Source organism: Theobroma cacao, chromosome 8 (assembly GCF_000208745.1).
Source record: "Theobroma cacao cultivar B97-61/B2 chromosome 8, Criollo_cocoa_genome_V2, whole genome shotgun sequence".
In the NCBI taxonomy this organism is placed as follows: domain Eukaryota; kingdom Viridiplantae; phylum Streptophyta; class Magnoliopsida; order Malvales; family Malvaceae; genus Theobroma; species Theobroma cacao.
Window position 1 is genome coordinate 7781149 of NC_030857.1, and position 21578 is coordinate 7802726.

At 32.7% G+C, this 21578-nt stretch overlaps 1 protein-coding gene and 1 long non-coding RNA gene across 2 annotated transcripts; both read left to right on the forward strand.

Annotated features, from left to right (window-relative positions):
- On the forward strand, positions 711-2609 carry LOC108663072. Its single transcript, XR_001928992.1, has 3 exons — positions 711-752; positions 1412-1487; positions 2362-2609. It is a non-coding gene; the product is annotated as an uncharacterized LOC108663072 (long non-coding RNA).
- LOC18592465 (2-oxoisovalerate dehydrogenase subunit alpha 1, mitochondrial) lies at positions 15587-21126 on the forward strand. Its single transcript, XM_018126354.1, has 9 exons — positions 15587-16049; positions 17990-18127; positions 19108-19290; positions 19414-19571; positions 19675-19774; positions 19871-19982; positions 20114-20253; positions 20550-20735; positions 20832-21126. The coding sequence occupies exons 1-9, from the start codon at positions 15792-15794 to the stop codon at positions 21003-21005; spliced, it is 1449 nt and encodes a 482-aa protein (XP_017981843.1). The 5' UTR covers positions 15587-15791; the 3' UTR covers positions 21006-21126.

The window sequence follows — 21578 nt, forward strand, 5'->3', positions numbered from 1 at the left end:
AAGCCTGACTCTATAAAATACTTGTCATGACATACATGTGATGGATAACATGTCTACATGCTAGGAGAGTCTCGAAAAATTTACAAAAGTCGGTATTGTACCTAAAGGTACAACAAAGTTGATTTAAGCCTCTAACTAGATCAAATAGAGAATTTAAGATGAAATTAAGAATATTAAAGTCCCAGAATGGCTTAATATGGTGATTAGGAGTTCGAGGATCAATTTGGAGTCAAACCGAAATTTTCACTATCTAGGGGTAAAATGGTAATTTTGCCACTTGAGGATAAAATTGGAATATTGGAAGAAGTTTTTGATCAAAATTGATCACATTTGACTCATTGGAGTATAATTTGAGGTTAAGAAGTGAAAAAAAATTGTAATCTCGGTATTTTCAGAGCATAGGGGTAAAATGGTAATTTTATCACCTCAGGGGCAAAATTGTAATTTTACACACCCGACACTTATCTAGCACATGGAGTTTATCCAATATTATCATGGATAATTGAAGGAATTTAAGTGGTGGAGAGAGAAAGCTTAATAGTTAAGAAATTAAAAATGGACCAATGGGATGGTGACATGTGTCCAGTTAATATCCATTTATTTTTTTTAGCTTTAAAATCAGCAAAAATCAGCTTATTTTCTCTTCATGTGGCTGGCCATAGCAAGAACAAAGAGAGGAAAAGAAAAACAAGAAACCTAGGTGGGAAAATTAAAGAAAAAGTGTGAGATTTCAAGGAATCAAGCAATCAAAGGTAAAATTTCTTGATTTTGACTTGTGATCTACCTTTCCCATGCTTTTCTCCTTATTTTCCATGTTGAAATTTCATGTTTTCATGGTGAATTCATGGCTGCCCAAATGGGTATGGAGAGAGTATGAAGTTAGATTGATTTGATTTTAAGTTATGTTAGTGTTTTTAGTTAGTTTAGCATATTTAGAAATAAACAATAAGAAAAGAATTCATTTTCCCCCATCACCATTATTGGCTTAATTTTCTAGGGAGGATATTGTGGCTGAAATTGATTATATTTCATGATATTTGGATGATATTTGATGTTTGGTGAGGCTAGAAATTAAATGGGAAATTTTGGTGTGAAAATATGAATTTTTACCTAATGTGTAGACATGTGTGATTATTGACTTGGGACTGATAAATTAAATTTCATTCACAATCACTGAGGTAATTTAGGTATAATTGGAGTGTAGAAAGTGAGAAGAATTGATTTGGAGTTAAATTGGAGATTTTAGCCGATTAGGTCGATTATAGTGTGATTTAGGTCGAATATCACATTTAGGTGATTAATCAGACATTTTGCATCCCATGGCATGCATTCATTTAGATTTAGAGAGCCTGAAATAGTTTATGATAAATTGACACAATTTATTGAAATTTGTGTCACGTATGATGTATAGGTGGTGAGCCCTCTAACAAGGGTAGAGAGATTGTGTACAAAGACCGAGAATAACAGTATATCGAACTCCTAGTACTGTGAGTAACCTTATCATCATTTTTATTATCTAAAGTATGTTTTTAATCGATTTTGATGAAATTTCATGAAAATGAAATTAAATGGTAAATCTTGAGTTTTACAAACAAAATGTGTCTACATGAAAAGATGTTATAAATTGTTTTAAAATTGAATGATGATTTTGAAAAATAGAGTAATTGGAGACCACTTGTTATGAATTAAATTTATGATTTGAATTGAATGGCTTATGACAGTATTTGCATGAATGACTGAATTAGTATTTGTGTTGAAATGTATGAAATGTGTATTTAGCCTTGAAAGACTGTGAATTACAATAATTGCCATATCATATTATTGAACTTTATTGTATGGTGGATTATATATATTAATTAATCACTGCAATAATGGGTTTCTGTGGACCAGCCTTTTAGAGGGGCACGGTAAACTCCATTATATTCTTACCTCAAACGGAGAGGCGCGTAGGGTATCTCCTGGGGTAAAGCTTAGGGTTCACTTCACACCAAACCACCACGTGAAGGGAAACTCAGCCAACGCCAATGAACGGCTGTGTTTTCTCAAACTAAAAATATGTTTTACGTGTATACGAAATTTTTAACAGCCTTGGCAAGCTCAAGTGTACACCTCTGATCAAGGTGTCATTGAGTACTATTTGATGGCATGAGCCAAATATTTATGAAAGTCATAAGCCCTAATGAGAAATTAAATGAAATACAACTGTTTGCATTGGTTGGGATGAATTTTCAAATTGTGAAATACTTAAAATGATGAGATATTTTAATTGTCTCCTTTTACTTGACTTTAGCTGATTTAAATGGTGTTTGTTTACTCACTAGGATTTTATAATCTCACCACCCTCCTTTCCACCCATTTCAGGATCAGAGTAGGTTGTAGATATTTGGTTCCATCGGGGATTTCCATTGGATTGCGTCTTCCAAACTGTAGGTTCACAACTTCTTTAATTCTAGTTATTATGGGCCCACTTGATATTGTAAATTTAATAGTTTATTGTACTACAATATGAATGAATTTATTTTGTTTTTATGTTACAAAAAGTATTCACGCATAATTCCAAAATTTCTGTTTATAAGAGAATAAAATAGTTTATTGAATATTTTGTTTTATCTTCTTATTATATTCAAATAATTATAATTTCATTTTAAATAAAGGTTTTAGATGCCTAAACTTATTTTTAATTGTGAATTATGAGATTGGTACTTGTTTACTACATTTTTAACTGGTTTCGAAATTTTCAGTGGAAAATGACCAAAATACCCTTGTGAGACAAAAATTTTTATTTTATCAGTTTTAAGTTGGAAATAGCTCAAAATCCTTTAGAACATAAAATTTGGCAACGGTTACTCACCGAAAAAAATGAGAAACTAATATTAAGCCTTGCGGGGTTCCGATTAGCATTTCGGGAGATGAGTACCCATCGGGGCACCACGGGTGTTGTCACGGGCTTGAGGGGAGTTTCGGGTCGTGACACCTATGATTTGGTTGGCACTAGTAGAGGTTCGAGCATTCTCGTCAGTCTTTGTTTGTCTACTTTATCTTACTGGCAAACGAGGCACGTCTTCGTATAATCCATCACATCCCGCATCTGAGGCCAATAGTAACCCTGTTTCAGGAGTACAACAGTCCGCTGCTGACTTGGATGTCTTGCCCAAAGAGTGCCATGACATTTTCGCATTAATTTTTGCCTAAGCTCTCTCGCTCTTAGAACAAATATGCATGGTCCTTTGTTAATAGGAGTCCATTTTCCACCCAAAAGTATTTTAACTTTTCACTCTCCACCAACTTCCCAATGGCCATTGCTTGAGGATCTCGATTCAAATTTTCCTCAATAAGATTACAGATATATGTTGTTGATTTTTCACGCAAGTGCATGTATCGTTAACAAGTAATATAGTAATAAAGTAGAGTATCATTCCCATAGAGAATTGTTTAATTCCTACTGTTAACTACTAAATTTATAACACCTTAATTTTATCTAAACAATTAAAATAAAAAAAAATTAAAACTAATAAAATGAAACTAAAATTAAATAGTAAATAAAACTCACTTAAATACCAGACCTAAGATTATGATATCCCTCAATACTTTATCTGATTATTATTTCTCTCTCTTAACTCAGTTTAATGGATTAAGTTGCTAACCTAGAGTCCTAAATTATTTATAAGTCTCTGTCGAGTTTTTTTATAAAAATACCTCTCTCAATTAATTTACTATATGTCTATGCAAATTAAATTGAAGAAAGATTCATTAAATTTGTGCTCTAATCCTGGCTACGTATGGCTTATAAGTGTATGTCTACCCTATATGCAAGTCAAACCACTTAATCAACTAAGTGCATTCGATCATACGTTGTTCTATTCAAGATCTACCTAAATCTCCTTCGTCAAGGTTTAACCTAGGTTTCCAATTCAAACTAATTAGTGATTAGGCAACTAGAAACATTAAGAACAAAATAAAATAAACAACTTAAATCCATCAAATATAAGCAAAAGAGAGATGAATAAATCAAACTACATATTGAGGTCAATCATAATCTTAGATAAACAATTTAATTCCTTATCAAGACATACATTATCATCAAAACAAGTTTAAACATTGAAGTTTAAACCAAGAAAAATAAAGAATAAAGAAACTCCAAGAGTTAAACTCTTGATCTCCAAATCTTCTTGAATCCTTCAATTTCTTTTCAGCTTCGATGAGACTTATTTTTCAATAATTTTGTGGCTTGAATCTCAACTATCAATCTGGTGTCTCCTTCTTTTTTTTTTAGAAGTCTTTCGAAAAATTATTTTTATAGGTTTCGAAGTTAGGCCAAGTTGGGTAAAGAAAGAAATCAATTCTAATCAGGATTTCCTCATCAGACTATGAGGGTCATAGCCTTGCCCAATTAATTAATAGGAATTGTAATTACTCTAGGACTACTATAGTTTGTTAACTTCGATAAGATTTTTGACTACTTTCCAAGTCGAGTTGGATAAAGTGTTAAACATGAAAGTTGTAGCTTTTTTTCTTATCTTTCCAATGGTCTAGAATTGCTTCATTTGAAGCTTTTTAGAGAGAGTTATGACCAAAATATCAAAATATATACAGTGCAAGTCTACACCTTGAAATTGCTTTTTTTCTTCCACTAAAATTCTTCTTTCATCAAATACCTACAAAAGCACAAATAAATCAGTAACAACCTATCTTAATCATATTAATACCAATTTAAGCATAAAATTAGCTAAGATTAGATTGACTCACCTAAATTAACTAATTTAAAATAATTAAATAAAATTTACTAATTTTTATGCATTACTACAAGAACTACGCTAATTTATTAGCAAAATTAAGCTTAAATAACTTTATATCATAAGGTTATCAATATTTGTGGTCACTTTATTAGTTGTCATTGGTGCGATCATCCTTAGAGTTGCGAATTCGACCTTTCTATTGAGGGCATCTGCCATATGATTTGCTTTTCCAATTTTATGCTCAAAGGAGAAATCAAACTCGGCTAGAAACTTTTGCCATCTCGCTTACTTGGTGGTAAGTTTTGGTTGTGTGAGGAAGTGACTTATGGCTATGTTGTCGGTCTTAACCACGAATTGTGATCCTAGCAAATAGTGTCGTAAGACCCGTAAACAGTGAATCACTACTAATAGTTCTTTCTCTTGTGCTGTGTATCTCCTTTTAACTTCATTCAACTTTTGAGCTTCGAATGCAAGCGAGTGCCTCTCTTGCAACAATACTACTCTAAAGGCAAAGTCTGAAGCATCCGTTTGTACCTCGAAGGGCTTTGCAATATCGAGAAGTGACAAAACAGGATCTGTCACCATCGTGTCTTTTAAACCATTGAAGGCTTCTTGGTATTGCAGTGCCTAACTCCACTTCTATCCGTTCTTAGCAATTTTATCAGTGCTACTGTCCTTTTTGAATATCTTTCCACAAATCTCCGATAATAATTGGCTTGCCCTAAGAACAAACGAAGCTCAGTTGTATTCTTAAGGTTGGCCTATTCTTTGATTACCTTCACCTTCTGCATGTCTATCTGGATGTAGCCCTACTCAATTATGTGGCCAAGGAATTGAATTAAGGTTTGGCGAATGTACATTTTTCCCTTTTTACATATAATTGATTGTCGCTTAACCTTTGAAAGACTTGCCGTAAATGTCGTTGATGCTCCTCTAAGGTCAAATTGTACACTACAAGATCATCCAAGTAAATTACCATGAGTTTGTCTAGAAAATCATGGAACACCTGATTCATCAATGTGCAAAAGGTATTAGGAGCATTGGTTAGTTCAAAAGGTATAACAAGAAATTAAAATGCGTCATACTGCGTTACACAGGTGAATTTTAGTTCATCTCCCTCAACCACTTTTACTTGATGGTATCTCAATTTTAAATCTAATTTGGAGAAGTGCTTTACACCACTCAACTGGTCAAAGAGATCTACTATAAGAAGGATAAGATATTGATTTTTAACTGTGACTTTGTTCAAAGCCTAGTAATCCACGCACAATCATAAACTCCCATCCTGTTTTTTCTGAAAAAGTACTAAGGCTTCAAAAGGTGCCTTTGATGGTCAGATAAATCTGACTTGAATAAGCTAGTTTAATTATTTGCTTAGCTCCGTTAACTCCTAGAGAGCCATCCTATATGGCCCTTTTGTAGGCGACTTGACTTTTGGAAGTAATTATATCTTGTGATCAACAACTCGTCGAGGTGGTAGGATCCTAGGTAGTTGTTCTGGCTTCATATCTTGAAATTCTTCTAAAATCAGTTTCACTTCTTCGTGTATTGGATTCGTGTTATCTTCACCTTTTTGATGGGCATGACCATGTAAAAGGGCTCACCTTTCTTGATTCATTTCTTAAACTGTATAACTGATATAATCTTCTTTCTGCTCTTAAGTACAATTGTAGTCGATACCACACATGGTTATTCTCCAAAAAACATTAAACAACTTGTAGCAGGAAAAAGGATGGCTTGTGTTTTCATCATAAAATCCAAACCCAAGACAAAATCAAACTCATCTATAGTGGTTACAGTTAGGTTCATCTTTCCTTCCCAAGAGCCAATCTTAACCTTTATGTCTTTGGCATTTCCCATGATAGCTGAAGCTAGGGAGTTAACTACTTTCATCTACCCAAAGTCTTTCTTAACTCTAAAATCCCATCCTTTTGCCTTTTTTAAGTGATGAAAGTGTTTAAGGCTCTCATGTCGAGCATGGCTTTGGTACTGTTCTCATTCAACAACACCTTTATATACATTAGACCTCGTTGAGGTCCCTTCTCCATCTTTTCAAATTGCGCTTGTAAGGCACTAAGGAAATGAATAGAACCCATTCATATTGGCTCTTCCTTGACTTCTTCGATTGTGGTGTGGGGTGGGAGTGTTTCAACATTGGCAGTTCATATCGCATTGAAAGCTACTCAGTGAGGATAATTCGCTACTAGATGTGGTTCTTTGCATACAAAACAAGATATCAGAAGTCATTGCTTGAAGTGCCATGGCTTGTTTGTTCTCGATTGGGGTGAGTCTCGAGCAGGTGGTCTTTTATCAACTCCTCCACTCGAGGGTTTGCTCACTCTAAAAAATTTTACCTCGCTGTTTAAGCTAAAGCTATTGGTCCTGGATGGAGGGTCATTCCTTTTGTTAGAGTTTTCACTATAATCAATAAGGCGCTCGGTAACCGCCATCGCTGAAGTCACATCCTGTACTTTTTGTCGTTGTAACTTCGTCCTCACTTATGGTTTCAAACCCTCCAGGAAATTAAACAGTCTATCTTTTTTCAGTCATATCTTTGATAACTAACATTAAAGTAGAGAAATTTCGTACGAACTCCCGCACTGATCCCATTTATGACAACTTCTACAACTTTCGTCGCACCATATATTCAACATTCTCAAGAAAAAACTAGTTCTTCATTTCTTGCTTGAGGTTTGCCCAAGTGTTAATGTGTCACTCACCATCAATGAATTTGGAACACCACTATAACTTCACGTCCCCAACAAGATACATTGAAGCCATCACCACTTTATCCTCTTCTGACTCCGTGCGCAACACTCGAAAATACTGCTCCATATCAAAAAAGTTCTCAAACTCCTTAGCATTTCTGACCTTTTCATATCGCTTGGGTTTCGGCACTTTAAGCCTTCTACCTTGATCTTCTAAATTTTTATTAGCATTACTTGCAGTAATAACTAAATGATTTACCTAAGCTTTTAATTCTTCAATCTCGCCTTAGTGAGTGCTCAAAACACCCCTAGTCTCATCACTCAGGGTATCAATCATCTCATACAATTCTCACTGGATTGTCTCAATTTTATCTATTGGCTCACGCGAAACTATCTAAGCTTTTACTACGGCCACTACGACTTTTAGCTCATCAATCCTCTACTGGTCCTTTAGTGAACTCCGTGTGGTCACCATTTTTACTCTTTAGATCAACACATCTCGCCCGTAGTCTAGTACCAATTGTCACAAACTATGCTTTTTTTCCTAAGTTTACGATAGTCCGTGTGGTGCTTGAGTGGACGCTTCCACACAAGCCAGATAATACTTGGTTTTATTTGATCAAACATTAATAATAGCAACAAATCAGACTAAGACAATGCACATCAAAATCATAGGGCATACCAAATGCCATATATGCAATCACTGAGCCATAAAAAGGAAAAATGTTTTATTAATATGAAAATTGAGTACAAAAGGACCAAGATATGCCATGTCGGGCCATAGGGTCAACCTTTGATGATTCGCTACAAACATACCTTTGCTAGTGAGTGTCGTAACGTGCGGGTCCATCGAACCCGATCGCTAGACGCGGACGAAAATTAAATATCTTGGAGTCACCACCAATCTCTTTTTTTTTACCTATGTGTGATTGGCCACCTAATAAGTTTGTTTTATTCGACGAAATCCTAAATTAACTTAGGAATCGTCAAAAGAACGATAAACCAACCTACGTACTTTTTAGAGTTAGGTTCAAGAGTACGATTACCCACAGGGAAGGGTTAGCACCCCCGTGATGCCCGTTCCACGAACGGTACCATTTAATCATATATTATCCTAACCCATTAATTTTATTCTTATGTTTCCTTAATTGTTATTTATTTAATTTGTCTTTTATTCCATTAATCAAGTCGAAATATTTTACGGGTTTGGCGCACACATGATGCAATCGTGAAATGTATGGCATAAAGTCAAGATAATGCCAAACGAAAACCTTTTATTAAGCGTACTTTCCGAATCTGCCCATCATACTGGTGGGATCCTGGAGTATTCTCTCACCTAGAGAAATACCTTAGAAACTCGCCTTCGCAAGCTTACAAGGTAAATCCCATCATCGGGATAATCGTTTGCGAGTAAAAAAAAAAATAGTGTTTTCATGAATGCAAATCCTAATGCGGACAAAAGCCCTTTATCAAAGATATATCTTCGAACCCTCCCATCATACTGGTGGGATTCGGGGATACCTTTTCACCTAAGGAATTTACCGGAGAAACTCGCATTCACAAGCTTTTTTCAAAAAGTCCCATCCTCGGGATTCTGCCCGTATACAGAATATGTCTATATGCCATGACATTTAACAATGTAACAATGATACGCGACATATTGGTAAATTCGATGTTCGTTTCTTATTTAATACTTTTCTTTGAGCTTACTTATCATGAACAAAATATTTCACATTTATTTATTGTTTTTATACAACCATTTCTATACTTTGTTTATTTATATTTTAAATCGCGTATTTTGACTATACATAGTTATTATTATTTATACATATGTATTTTATTCATTTTTTATTATTATGATTAACAATTTTATTATTACCATTGATTTCTCATTTTTTATATATTTTTATTAATTGGTGATTAAGTGTATATAATTCTCATTTATTTAAAATTGGAAACATTAGAATTTCGAATTAGGACCCTTCTATTGTACTAGTGGAGTCCTAATCGAAATTCCTAACCTAAGGAAATTCTTTCAGAATTGTGACTTCTCGCGTTCCGTACAAATATCCCATCATCGGTATTACCTTCACATTTTTTTATCAATAATTAAAATTCAATTAACTATTAATATTAATCTAAGACATAAAGTTTATTATTATAATTAGTATATTTTTACCTCATCATTTTAACCCTTATTGACAAACATTTACTTTTTCTTTTACTTTGTTATAGTTTTATTGTACTTATTTATTTATTAACCATTTACCTACTCCAATGTCTTTTTATTCTTTTTCCCTTTTTTATTTATCCTTCCTTCTTTTTATTATTTATTTATTTCTCTAGCTACTAAATCCACTGCTACAACTATACTTTATTTAGACATTTAGTTTTTGTTTTATATGTATGTTTCATGTACCAAGGTTTGTATATTTTCAATAAATATTCTCCTAGATTTAAATTCTTCCTATAACTATACAGTTTTTAATATATTTTTAATTTATTATCTTTTTGTTATTATTATTTACATACTTTTATGTTTATATTAGTTTCCTAACTCTAAAATATTACCTAGCAATTTTTAAAATATTATACCAAAATAATTTGAACTCAATCTCACACCATTATACAATAATTTTAAAATTAAACAAAATGGACCAACCCAAGTCATACAGATATAAAAAAATAAATAAATAAATAGATAAAACCTTTACCTGACTTGGGCTTAAGTAGTGACCTAAGAAGACCAGTCCAAGGAAGGAGCGCCCTAAGCCCGTTTTGTTGGCCCACTAGGTTCCTTTCTAAACAACGCCATTTAGGTTCTAAGCCTTAGTATATAAACCCTTTTTTTCTCTCCTATCTTATTTTTCCCTCTTATTTTCTCTCTCTAGCTAGCCAAATGCTCTCTCTTTTCTCTAAAACCAACCCTTTCGTCGGTCAGATCTCCACCGTCGTCGGATTTGGTGTGTGGCATTGCTTTCGCCCTTTTTTCCTCTCTCCTTTCAGTCGATGGCTTCCCCTCTCTCTGGCTAGTAATCGATGGCCTAAAAGCCCTCTCCGTCGGCCTCTCTCTTCCTTCTCTTGCTTATCCGCCAGTGACCCAATCGAGTCTCCTTTTTCTCTCCGTCGGCCTCTCTTAATTGGATCTCTCCAAAAAGATCACAAATCTGAACTTAAAAATCCTAAGCCACTGCATTCTCTCCCATTTTCTTTTTCTTTTTGTATTTTTTGTTGTGATTTCTTATTTGCTGTTGATTATGGTTAGGGCTGTTAGACTGCTGGTAGTTTAGGATTTTGTTCATGGTTGGTTTGTGGTTTTTTTTTTGTGGGTTTTTTTTGGTTTGAATCTATTTTTTAGATTGGCTCTTTCCTTTTTTTGAATCGTTTTTTAGTTTGTTTTTTTGTTCCTTCTTTCTTTTTGCAGGTTGTGAATATTTAAAAACCAGGTTGTCCAAAATTTTGGACAACCCGATAATGGGGTTCTGGTACCAAGGAGTTGGTAGCCAGAACCCCCATCATTCGTGGTGGTTGAGGGAAGGGATGGTTGGGCGTACGCCCAGCCATTCCTCTTTTTGTCTCATTATTTTATTTTATATTTTTTTATTTTATTATTTTTTTAAATGGGTTTCTACAGCGAGGTAGCACAACAATCTACCAACTGCTCACCCCTTATAAAGAGTTTATGAAATTTTACACGTATTCTACTAATAGCCATTACAATGCTTAAGATAAGGACATTCCTTTCCTAAAGGGTCTTTCTCTCTAAAGATTTAACAAGTATTTTTAGAGATGTCACCATAAGCGATTACGATGTTAGAAAGAAAGACATTTCCCTTACAAGTACAAAAGACTTAATCTCTTAGACAACTTTACCCTATCATAGTCTGATACAAAGTTGGCCTATGACACATCTGCTTGGTGAGGCGGTTATGGTTATAATAAATATTTTTTATTTGAGATAAGGGATTCAAATTCAACTTTTTAAATAAAAAAATATATGTTCTTATTATTGTAATAAATACTCGAGTGTTTAATATTTATAAAATATTAAACAACTTTTTCACATCAAACTGGAATAATCTTAAAATTAAGAATATAATCTTGCAAAACTATTAAGATAATTTATTATTTATTTCGGATTAAAAAGAGTAGTTTCTCTTAAAAGAAAAAAAACTTAATTGACAAGACTATATTTGATGTCGGGGCATTGTGAAAGACACCAATCATGGCGAGGTTGAAAACCCCACTAAGGTGAATCACCAATCTTGGTAAGGTTGAAAACCCCACTAAGGTGAAACATAGCCTAAATCCCACTTTGATTGACTAGGTCAAAGATACTAAAACCTCTTAATCTTTAAAAAGAGCCTAGAGAAATAAGCACTCTTACTTAAGAAAATATTATTTATTAACTCTCAACTTCAATGTCTCATAACTAAGCCTAAGAGTCCTATTTATAGTATTATCGGCTCACATCCTAATAAAACTCTACTTCATGTTGTCTAATACAACTATAATAGTTAACAAGAAATTTAAATGAAATAAATGTTATATTCCTAAATAGTACATAACTATCCCAATCAAATACTAATGCTTTAAAAGTATTAAAATCCTAACAAAAATAAGAAAAGAATCCTAATCTAAATAGAATAAAAAAAATAAATCCTAGATCAACTAAAATTAGAAAAACTAAATAGAATCCTAGACGCTCTTGCATTATTCTCCTTGGGTCAGAAAAATTTGACTCTGACGAGTAGGCCTTGACAGACTTCTCGTAGATGTTTGGATCCACATACTATCATGGTCCACACCAATCATTCAAATAATTCATCAATTGTTTTGAAGGTTGTCTTCCATTCATCTCCAAGTTTGCATTCTAATTTGATGATAACCTTTCTTCAAATCGATTATAGTCTTGTTAACAGCATGGTTGTCTACAAAACTTCTCAATAAGTTTCCCAAACTTTTGTAGACCAATTTTGTTTGACCATACTTGGATAAGGGTGAAGATACTTCATTCTCCTTAGAGACTAATAAGAGACATAAATGGTTTGACTCACAATAAGCTTTGTTTAAGTTAGACACAGTGATGAGTGCTTTATCTTCCTCTTGTCTCTTTGGTCAGTCTTTTAGCTTTAATGGAGTCAACATAATTTTTACTCCATCTTTGATGAAGGAACTAGTATTCTTGTATCCATCATGGTGAACTCAATAATCATATTGCCATGGGCGTCTTAACAACAAGTAGCATACGTCCATTGAGATAACATCACACCAGATTTCATCTTGATACTTATTTCCAATAGAGAATTGAACACAACAATGCTTCGTTACCTTAACTTCATTTCTTTTTCTCAACCATTATAGCTTGTAAGAATGAGGATGTACTTCAGTTTGAAGTTTCAATTTTTCCACCATGTAGTTGACAACAATATTCTCACAGCTTCCATTATCAATAATGGCATTGCAAACCTTCCCTTGGGATGTGCACCTTGTATAGAATATGTTGTGACGAAGCCAACTTTCATCTTCAGTCATCATAGCAGTGTTGAGGTTACGACGAACAACAAGAGCTTTTTCATAATTAGTAGAAATTTCTTCTATCTCTTTGTTGTTGAATATTTCTAGCTTATCATTTACTTCTTATAAGCTAGGTTCTTCCATAACTTTTTCTTCAACTAAAGAGATAATTCGTCGATTTGGACAAGCAGAAGCAATATGCCCAAATCCTTAGCATTTGAAGCACTTTTTGTTGACATTAGAAGCATGAGTAGAAGTAGTCTTTTTATAGTTTAGAGATTTGAAAGATTTTACCTTTGAAGGCGGAATGGTTGTCGAACTTTGTCTCCCATGATTTGAGGAGGAATCTTTTTGTTTAGATGAACTTATTGAGCTTTGTTGTAATTATTGTTTCTCAACCTTTAATGCTAATCTAATGATATAATTTAAGTTCCAAAATGGTTGTAGTTGAACAACATCTATAATTTCAACATTGTGACCCCCAAGATAATGAGCTACAGTTTGTTCTTCAGGTTCATGGACATCGCACTTCATGTGAAGTTGTTCAAACTCCATTCTATATTCTTCCATCGACATTGTTTTTTGCCTCAAGTTATGAAATTTGATAAAAATCTCTTGTCGATAATGCTCAGGAAGGAACTTACGCTTGAGTTCTCGGTGCATCTTATCACATGTTATGATTTTGTTACGTCTTTCTCTTTATCGTAGCCTTTTGAGATTTTCCCACCAAATAGAAGCTTGCTTCTTCAATTTAATTGCCACAAGCTTCACATGTTTTTCATCGAGAATATCTTTGAGCTAAAAACTCTTTTCACTGTGTAGAGCCAATCAAGAAAATCATCAGGATGAAGTTTTCCTTCAAACTCAAAAATGTCGACTTTGATTTCCAAATCTCTAGCAACAGCAGTTCTCAGGTGATAAATAGGTACTTCTTCATCAAAGGACGAATATTGATGAAATGGGTTGGTGTCATTTTCTTCATCACTAGAGCTGTTATTTTTTATTTGAGCATCACGTTTTGCGAGTTGCTCTTGTAATTCTTGAATTTGTTGATGTAGTTCTACAATCGCGATCTCGTAAACATCTCTTTGACGATTTTGGCATCTTTGTGGCATTTTATTGTATGGTGATGTAGAAAAAAAGATGATGATATAACTATAAAACAATAAAAGAAAAGAATTACTCGAACAAGGAGTATCGAAATCTGACAGCGAATCTATACTTCACAGCGAACAATGATCCTCCCGCTCTAATACCAAGCTAAGGCCGGGACGTTATAAAGACACCTGAGCGTTGTGAAAGACACCAATCGTGGCGAGGTTGAAAACCACACTAAGGTGAATCACCAATCTTGGTAAGGTTGAAAACCCCACTAAGGTGAAAAATAGCCAAAATGTTACTTTGGTTGGCTAGGTCAAAGATACTAAAACCTCTTATTTTTTAAAAAGAGCTTAGAGAAATAAGCACTCCTGCTTAAGAAAATATTATTTATTAATACTCAATTTCAATGTCTCATAACTAAGCGTAAAGGTCTTATTTATAGTATTATATGCCCACATCTTAATAAAACTCTACTTTATGTTGTCTAATACAACTAGACTAGTTAACAAGAGATTTAAGTGAAATAGATGTTCTATTCCTAAATAGAACATAACTATCCTAATCAAACACTAATTCTTTAAAAGTATTAAAATCCCAATAAAAATAAGAAAAGAATCGTAATCTAAATAGAATAAAGAAAATAAATCCTAGATCAACTAAAATTAGAAAAACTAAATAGAATCCTAAATGCTTTTGCGCCAATATTTATCTAATCATAGTGTAGTATAAAGTTAGAATGAATTATATGAAACAATTACATTATCATGTCTATATATCTTTTCTCATGATAAATTGGGTGTTAAGCATTTTGATATAGCTTTATATGTAATAAAGGGACAAAATTTTCATCTTAAATTTGAAAGAAAATGAAGATAATTAAACATATATCCACATGTTAATTAAGAAGCGTTGAAGCTTTGTCGAACTTTAAAATTATAAAGAGATCTATTGTCAGAAACGTCTTATGCATAGGGTCCATTTAAAAAAAGAAAAGACTCTAATTGAAAATTACCCCAAGCAAATGCATAACCTAATTTAGAAACACGTGATGAGAGAGTAACAAAACAATAACGACAGAAAGTTATGGAGGTAACGTGCTCTGTCAAAGAAACTGCCATACTATTCGGCGCTATTAACTAGCATATTTTTGTTGTTCTTTTGAAAGGTAACTATCAATTACCCTATTAATCAATACAAGGAAAACTCTCTATGGCAGTGAGATGTAGGTAGGCAGGATTATAATCTTACATGGACGAAAATTTGTTTTCTTTATTTTAAGACTAAAAAATTTTATGTCCTTGACAGTTAAGGATGGAGTGGAGATGCCTTGTTGAAATTTCTTTCAGAAAAAGGTAAAGCTTACGGGGGAAAACAGATATTTCTTTAAAAAAAAATGTGTTGAAGAAATTTTGAAAATTAATTGAAATTTAACAAAATTATTGTCCTGTCACACCTGGCAAAAAGGGACATGGACATATATCTTCCCAACCTAAGGGAGGGAGTGAGAATAAAAACAAAGATGATCCGTGTGAGACAAGAAGTTCTCCACCCCAAGTTTTCTCTTTGGTGAACACAAATTTTCCTTTCATCAATTGCTCGTTATCTCCTTCTCCTTCTCCTCCTCCTCCTCCTCCTTCTCCTTCTTCTTCTTCTAAGCAGCATTTTTCTTTAATATTTGGCTAGAATTTCTGTTTACCAACATAAAGAAACCAACTTGTTTTATATTATCATGGCAAGTTGGTGGAGAAGATCGAGTGTAGTCGCTCATCATATCAGGGCAAAGGTGGGTTTAAGGGGTACTGCTGCTCACATCAACCAAGCTTCTTCTTGGAGCCATCCCTTCCAATCTGATTCCTCAACTTTAATTCTACCTTCATTTCCATGCAATATTATAGCTACCCTTTTCTCGGTTAGGCGTCTCAAATCCACGGTCACTGGAAAACAACTGGATTCTCTACATGCTACTGATAATGATGATGATGATCAGGTGATTACGCTTCCCTTAATTTGATAATTAATTAATTATATCTATGAAATAATAAGACATTTTAACTGTTTGATTCTTTACCTTACCAGTAACTTCATCATGGTTCAATGCTCCTTCATTACTATAGGTTTTCTTCTCCTTAAAATGCAGTAATTGCAAAAAATTTACTATCCTGTGATCAAAATATTTCACCATGCATGATGGGCTGACATCAACCTTAATTAATCTTTACAGCCACTTAAAAAAGTAAAATATTTGTTATGTTCGGTTATCCAAAACCCTAATTTCTTTTATGAAATTAATTAAGATTTTGTTTGTTTGATATTTGCCTTTTATTGTTTGCTTTTTCTTTTCAACCAAACAAAAATCTAGAAATAGAAATTACAATTATAATCAAATAATTCTCAACTTATATGACATATAGTTTTTACAAGGAATCAATGAATATATTGACAAAACCGAGATAAAGTTGATAGGGTGTTTTAATTTTAAACAAATAGATAGTAGGCTTGCTTAATTATGAATACATGCATCCTGTCAATAGTTTTAATTGCTTTAATACGTCCTTTTGCTCCCATAGTTAATTAGAAGGATAAATTTTGGTCCACCAAGGCGATTTCCCTCTCCCTAGCCCCACTCTTGTCAATATTAAAACTAATTTTTGGTCTACCTAAAACATAATTTATCTTAGCTTTTGAGGCTTTGCTGGGCTACGAATCTGACTACTTGATTCTCAACATAAAAAGCTTTATACTAATACAAGTGTGAAACTTTTTTTAAGAGGATTACTATTTTGCTCCTAGTTGAATTTTAATTATATTATGATTTTGTTATTGTTAATAAAAATTTTTATTAATTAACAAAACACTTATTCTTTTGAACTTTAAAATAAATACTAATCAATTGCGTTTTAAGACGGGAAACAATAGACTTAAGCCTCCTTAATATGATTGTTATTTTTATTATTTAAAAGTTAATATAAAATAAAAAAATGGTAAAACATGATATCATATTTTTCTGATAGTAAGAAAAAACTTGAAATTAAACACAATTGGAAACATAACATTTTTATATAGAAATAAAAAATATTTTATTGTTAAAAAAATTAAAAATTTTAGTTCTTATTTATTCTGAAAAAATACAACTTACTTTTATATTCAAAACACACCTTCTACGTTTTTTACTTTTGAAAATGAAAAAAAAAAAAATCATTCCCAAATTAAGGACATATATAATTTTTAAAGGGGTTACTATATGTGCTCAGCAAATTCAAGTTTTGCATGTTATGTGGTGGACCTTATTTACCTAACAGTCTCAACCACATGTTAATGGTTGAGACTGGTTGACTTGTTTGGGCTGTTCCCTTTTGGTATCCCCATATGAACCCACGCCTTTTTTTGGCCATTTAGGTGAGAGATCACCTTTTTTTTTATTGACACATTTTAGTCTTTTAAACCTCTCAAATTTAAAAATTTTCAGTTAAATTTCTTTAGTGTACTTAGAAAAAAAAAAAGAGTGTGGACCAGGGACAGGGGCAAAGCTTTGTGTATTTATGGGGTTGTGGTATCTTAATATTTTTCAAATTTTGTATATATTATATACTTTTTATCTTCTTTTAGAAATATATTTTTTGATTCCTTCAAAAAATTTTAACCTTTATTTCTCTTTAATTTGATACTAAACAAAAATTGACTAAGAAATTATGCCGGTCATGTCTTTTCACTTGAATGGTCAAAAGCTCGTCCGTTGTTCTCACATGCTGTATAGCAATTCCCCCTTCTGGACAGGTAAATAAATAAATACATAGTATCTATAACATATGCAACAAAATAGAAGCAGCAGTTCTGTAAGCCAAAATTAGACACAGAAATTAAGTGATGGTATATAAATGCTTTTGGAATTTAAACTATACTACTTAATTTATTCTTGTTTATTGGCAGGCATTGGATTTTCCAGGAGGAAAAGTTTCATATACTTCAGAAATGAAATTCATTTTAGGATGTTCTGATAAAAGAATACCTTGCTATCGAGTTCTTGATGATGATGGAGAGCAAATTAGGGGTAGTGATTTTCAACAGGTATCCATACTTTTTACAAGGAATTCTAAGATAAATAGTATTTGACACTTGAGTATTTGACTCATTAATTGGTATATTACTTTTCTACTTAAAGAGCAGGCAGAATTGGCCCTTAGGTCAAGCCAACCAAGCAAGGGCTTTAGGTCCCAATTTGGGAAGGCTCCAAATTGAGGGAGGATTTATAATTTTATAATAATTATAATTATATTAATTATATTAATTATATTAAAAATATATAAAAATTAAAAAAATAAAAGTAAAAAATAATTAATAAAATTATTTGTTCTCTTACTTTTCTAATTATGTGCCTAATAAATCTCAATTTTCTATCACTTTTTTATTTCTAAAATGCTATTAATTCTCAATTATATTCTGTTATTTCTAATCAATTAACAGTCATATGTATTTAATAATTTCTAACAGTTATTTTTTTCTCACTTATTTCTCTTATTTTCAATCAACTCATTTAATGATTTTCAATAGCTATTTTTTTTCTATATATAAAATTAATTATTTTTTTCAATGTATAATATCTACTTCCTTTAACTTCTTTTTTTCTCATTTTCTCTTTCTTCCTTTAACTTCAATTTTTTTTCAAAAAATACACAAGAAGTCTGTTATTTTAGTATCTTCATAAAGTCATAAGCCTCGTTTGCGGTTTGCAATAAGCATTCAACAATTAGATACTATTGTTTTAATCTTTACAGTTTTTTTTACTTTAATTTAGAGTTTATATTATATTGTTATATTATTTTTATTTTAATAAATTTTTTAATTTCAATAAAAAAATCTCATTTGAATATTTCTCTTTAAACTTTTAAACTTATTGAGCTACCTCTAAAAGTAGAGTTCGAATCTCATCTTCTTCAATTATAAAATATATATATATATATTTAATAGTGTTTGAAACTAGAAGAGACCTTTATATTAGTAGTACGAACAAACGCATAGAATTTACGGTATACTATATATATGGATAGGTCAACAAAGAATTGGCAGTAAAAATGTACAGTGACATGGTTACTCTGCAAATGATGGATACTTTGTTCCATGAAGCACAAAGGCAAGGAAGAATATCCTTCTATATAACATCATTCGGGGAAGAAGCAATTAACATAGCATCTGCTGCTGCACTTAGCAAAGATGATATTGTCTTGCCCCAGGTAAAAATTGCAAAACAAAATGTGTGTATATATATATATATTCATTTAATGGTCATTTAATCATATTCTATAAGAGGAGTTGTGACTTGTAAAGAACAATATAGTCTACTAATTTGATGCCAGTACCGGGAACCTGGAGTTCTATTATGGCGTGGTTTCACGCTGCAAGAATTTGCCAACCAATGCTTTGGAAACAAGGCTGATGATGGGAAAGGTAGGCAGATGCCGATTCATTACGGGTCAAGCAAGCATAACTTTGTCACTGTTTCATCCCCTATTGCGTAAGATATTAGATACCCCAATTTTGAATTCTTAATTCATTACCAAACTCAACCATTGGTTTTCAAACTCTAAGCATTATCATTATGTGCATGTGCTCGACAGAACTCAGCTTCCTCAAGCTGCAGGAATGGCTTATTCTCTTAAGATCGATAAGAAGGATGCCTGTGCTGTCGCATTTATTGGGGATGGTGGTACCAGTGAGGTTTCTAAAACAATCATCTCTTGGTCGTCTTCAGTTTTTCTCCATGAGCTAGAACTTGTTTCTCACTTTCTCATTAATTATGTACTGCCTTTTCAGGGTGATTTTCATGCTGGTTTGAACTTTGCAGCAGTTCTGGAGGCCCCAGTCATTTTTGTTTGTCGTAACAATGGCTGGGCCATAAGTACACCTATATCAGAACAATTTAGAAGTATGTTCTCATCAATGATTGACAGACTCCCGATCGTTCCCAATTTATGTCTCAATCTCTAGATTGTAACTTCCGGATGTTGAGACTCATTTGAAGTATAGGCTTGATAATGAATGAGTCATATTTGGCAGGTGACGGTATAGTGGTTAAGGGCAAAGCTTATGGAATCCCAAGCATTCGGGTGGATGGAACTGATGCACTTGCTGTTTATAGTGCCATTCATGCTGCTCGCGATAAGGCAATAAATGTCCAAGGACCTGTCTTAGTTGAGGTACGATCACATCTCGTATTCCCTTCAAAATGCCAAAATAAAAAAATGAAGCCATGAAATGATTCTACAGCTGTGCCATGTTGGTTATTGCCAATACATGATCTAAATGTTCTGGGTGAGATAACAAATTTTTTCTCAAGATTCAATTACCAAGCAAACCTGACAAACAAGAAACCACATGTGAGACCAGAGAAGTTGCACCATTCCTACCTACTCTTGGCATCATCGTTCCTAGTGAAATTAATAGCTAGACCTGTGTGCTTAAACTTGTAACTTGTAGATTTTAATAAATGCAGACTCTTGCATATAGAGTGGGACACCATTCCACATCTGATGATTCGACCAAGTATCGTCCTCTTGATGAAATCGAGTACTGGAAAACGGTAAGAAACCCTGTACATAAATTTAGAAAATGGGTTGAAATTAGTGGCTGGTGGACTGAACGAGATGAAGCTGAACTTCGAAGAAGCATAAAGAAGCAGGCGAGTATATGTTCAGAAGAAAATTGTCTATTTAATTTATTCAAACCACTTTTCAATGCCAACTTTCATAATTTTCTACTGATTGCATATCCGCAGCTATTGCAAGCTATTCAAGTGGCAGAGAAAACAGAGAAACCTCCACTTGCAGAGTTGTTCGCGGATGTCTACGATCTTCCACCATCTAACCTTCTTGAGCAAGAGAAACAACTCCGAGAAACTATCAATAAATATCCCCAAGATTTTCCCTCTGATGTTTCTCTATGTATCTGATGTTTCTCTATGAATTAAGTAGTTTTATGATGCTTAAATCATATAGAAAAAATGTTTTGCAATCAAATATAAATTGCAAGAACAATTATAATAGAAGTAAGAAAATTTTTATTTAGGTATATATTTACAAATGAAGTGAGAGACTTATTTATAGACTAATAATTCTTAAATCCTAATCTTAATCTAATTTAAGTTATATCTAAATCTAGACATATTTAATCAAATTTAAGAGTTCAAATAAGATTACACTTTTTTATGTCTGGCTTGTTGCGTTGTTTGACTTTATCTGAATTTTTTGGATCATAACATAATGGACATTTATACATATATTCATAACACTCCCCCTTGAATGTCCAGTGTATTAAGAATATGTTTCGTTAAAACCTTATTAAGAAAAAACTTTACGAGAAAAAATTCAACTAAAAGAAAAAGAGTATATAATTCTTTTCAAGAACAAGTTTTTAAATACTACCTTATTAAAAATTTTACTAAGAAAAACCTAATGAGAAAAACCTTGATGAAGAAAAAAAGTATAATATGTATTTTACTTCCCTAATGACTGCATTATTTAAA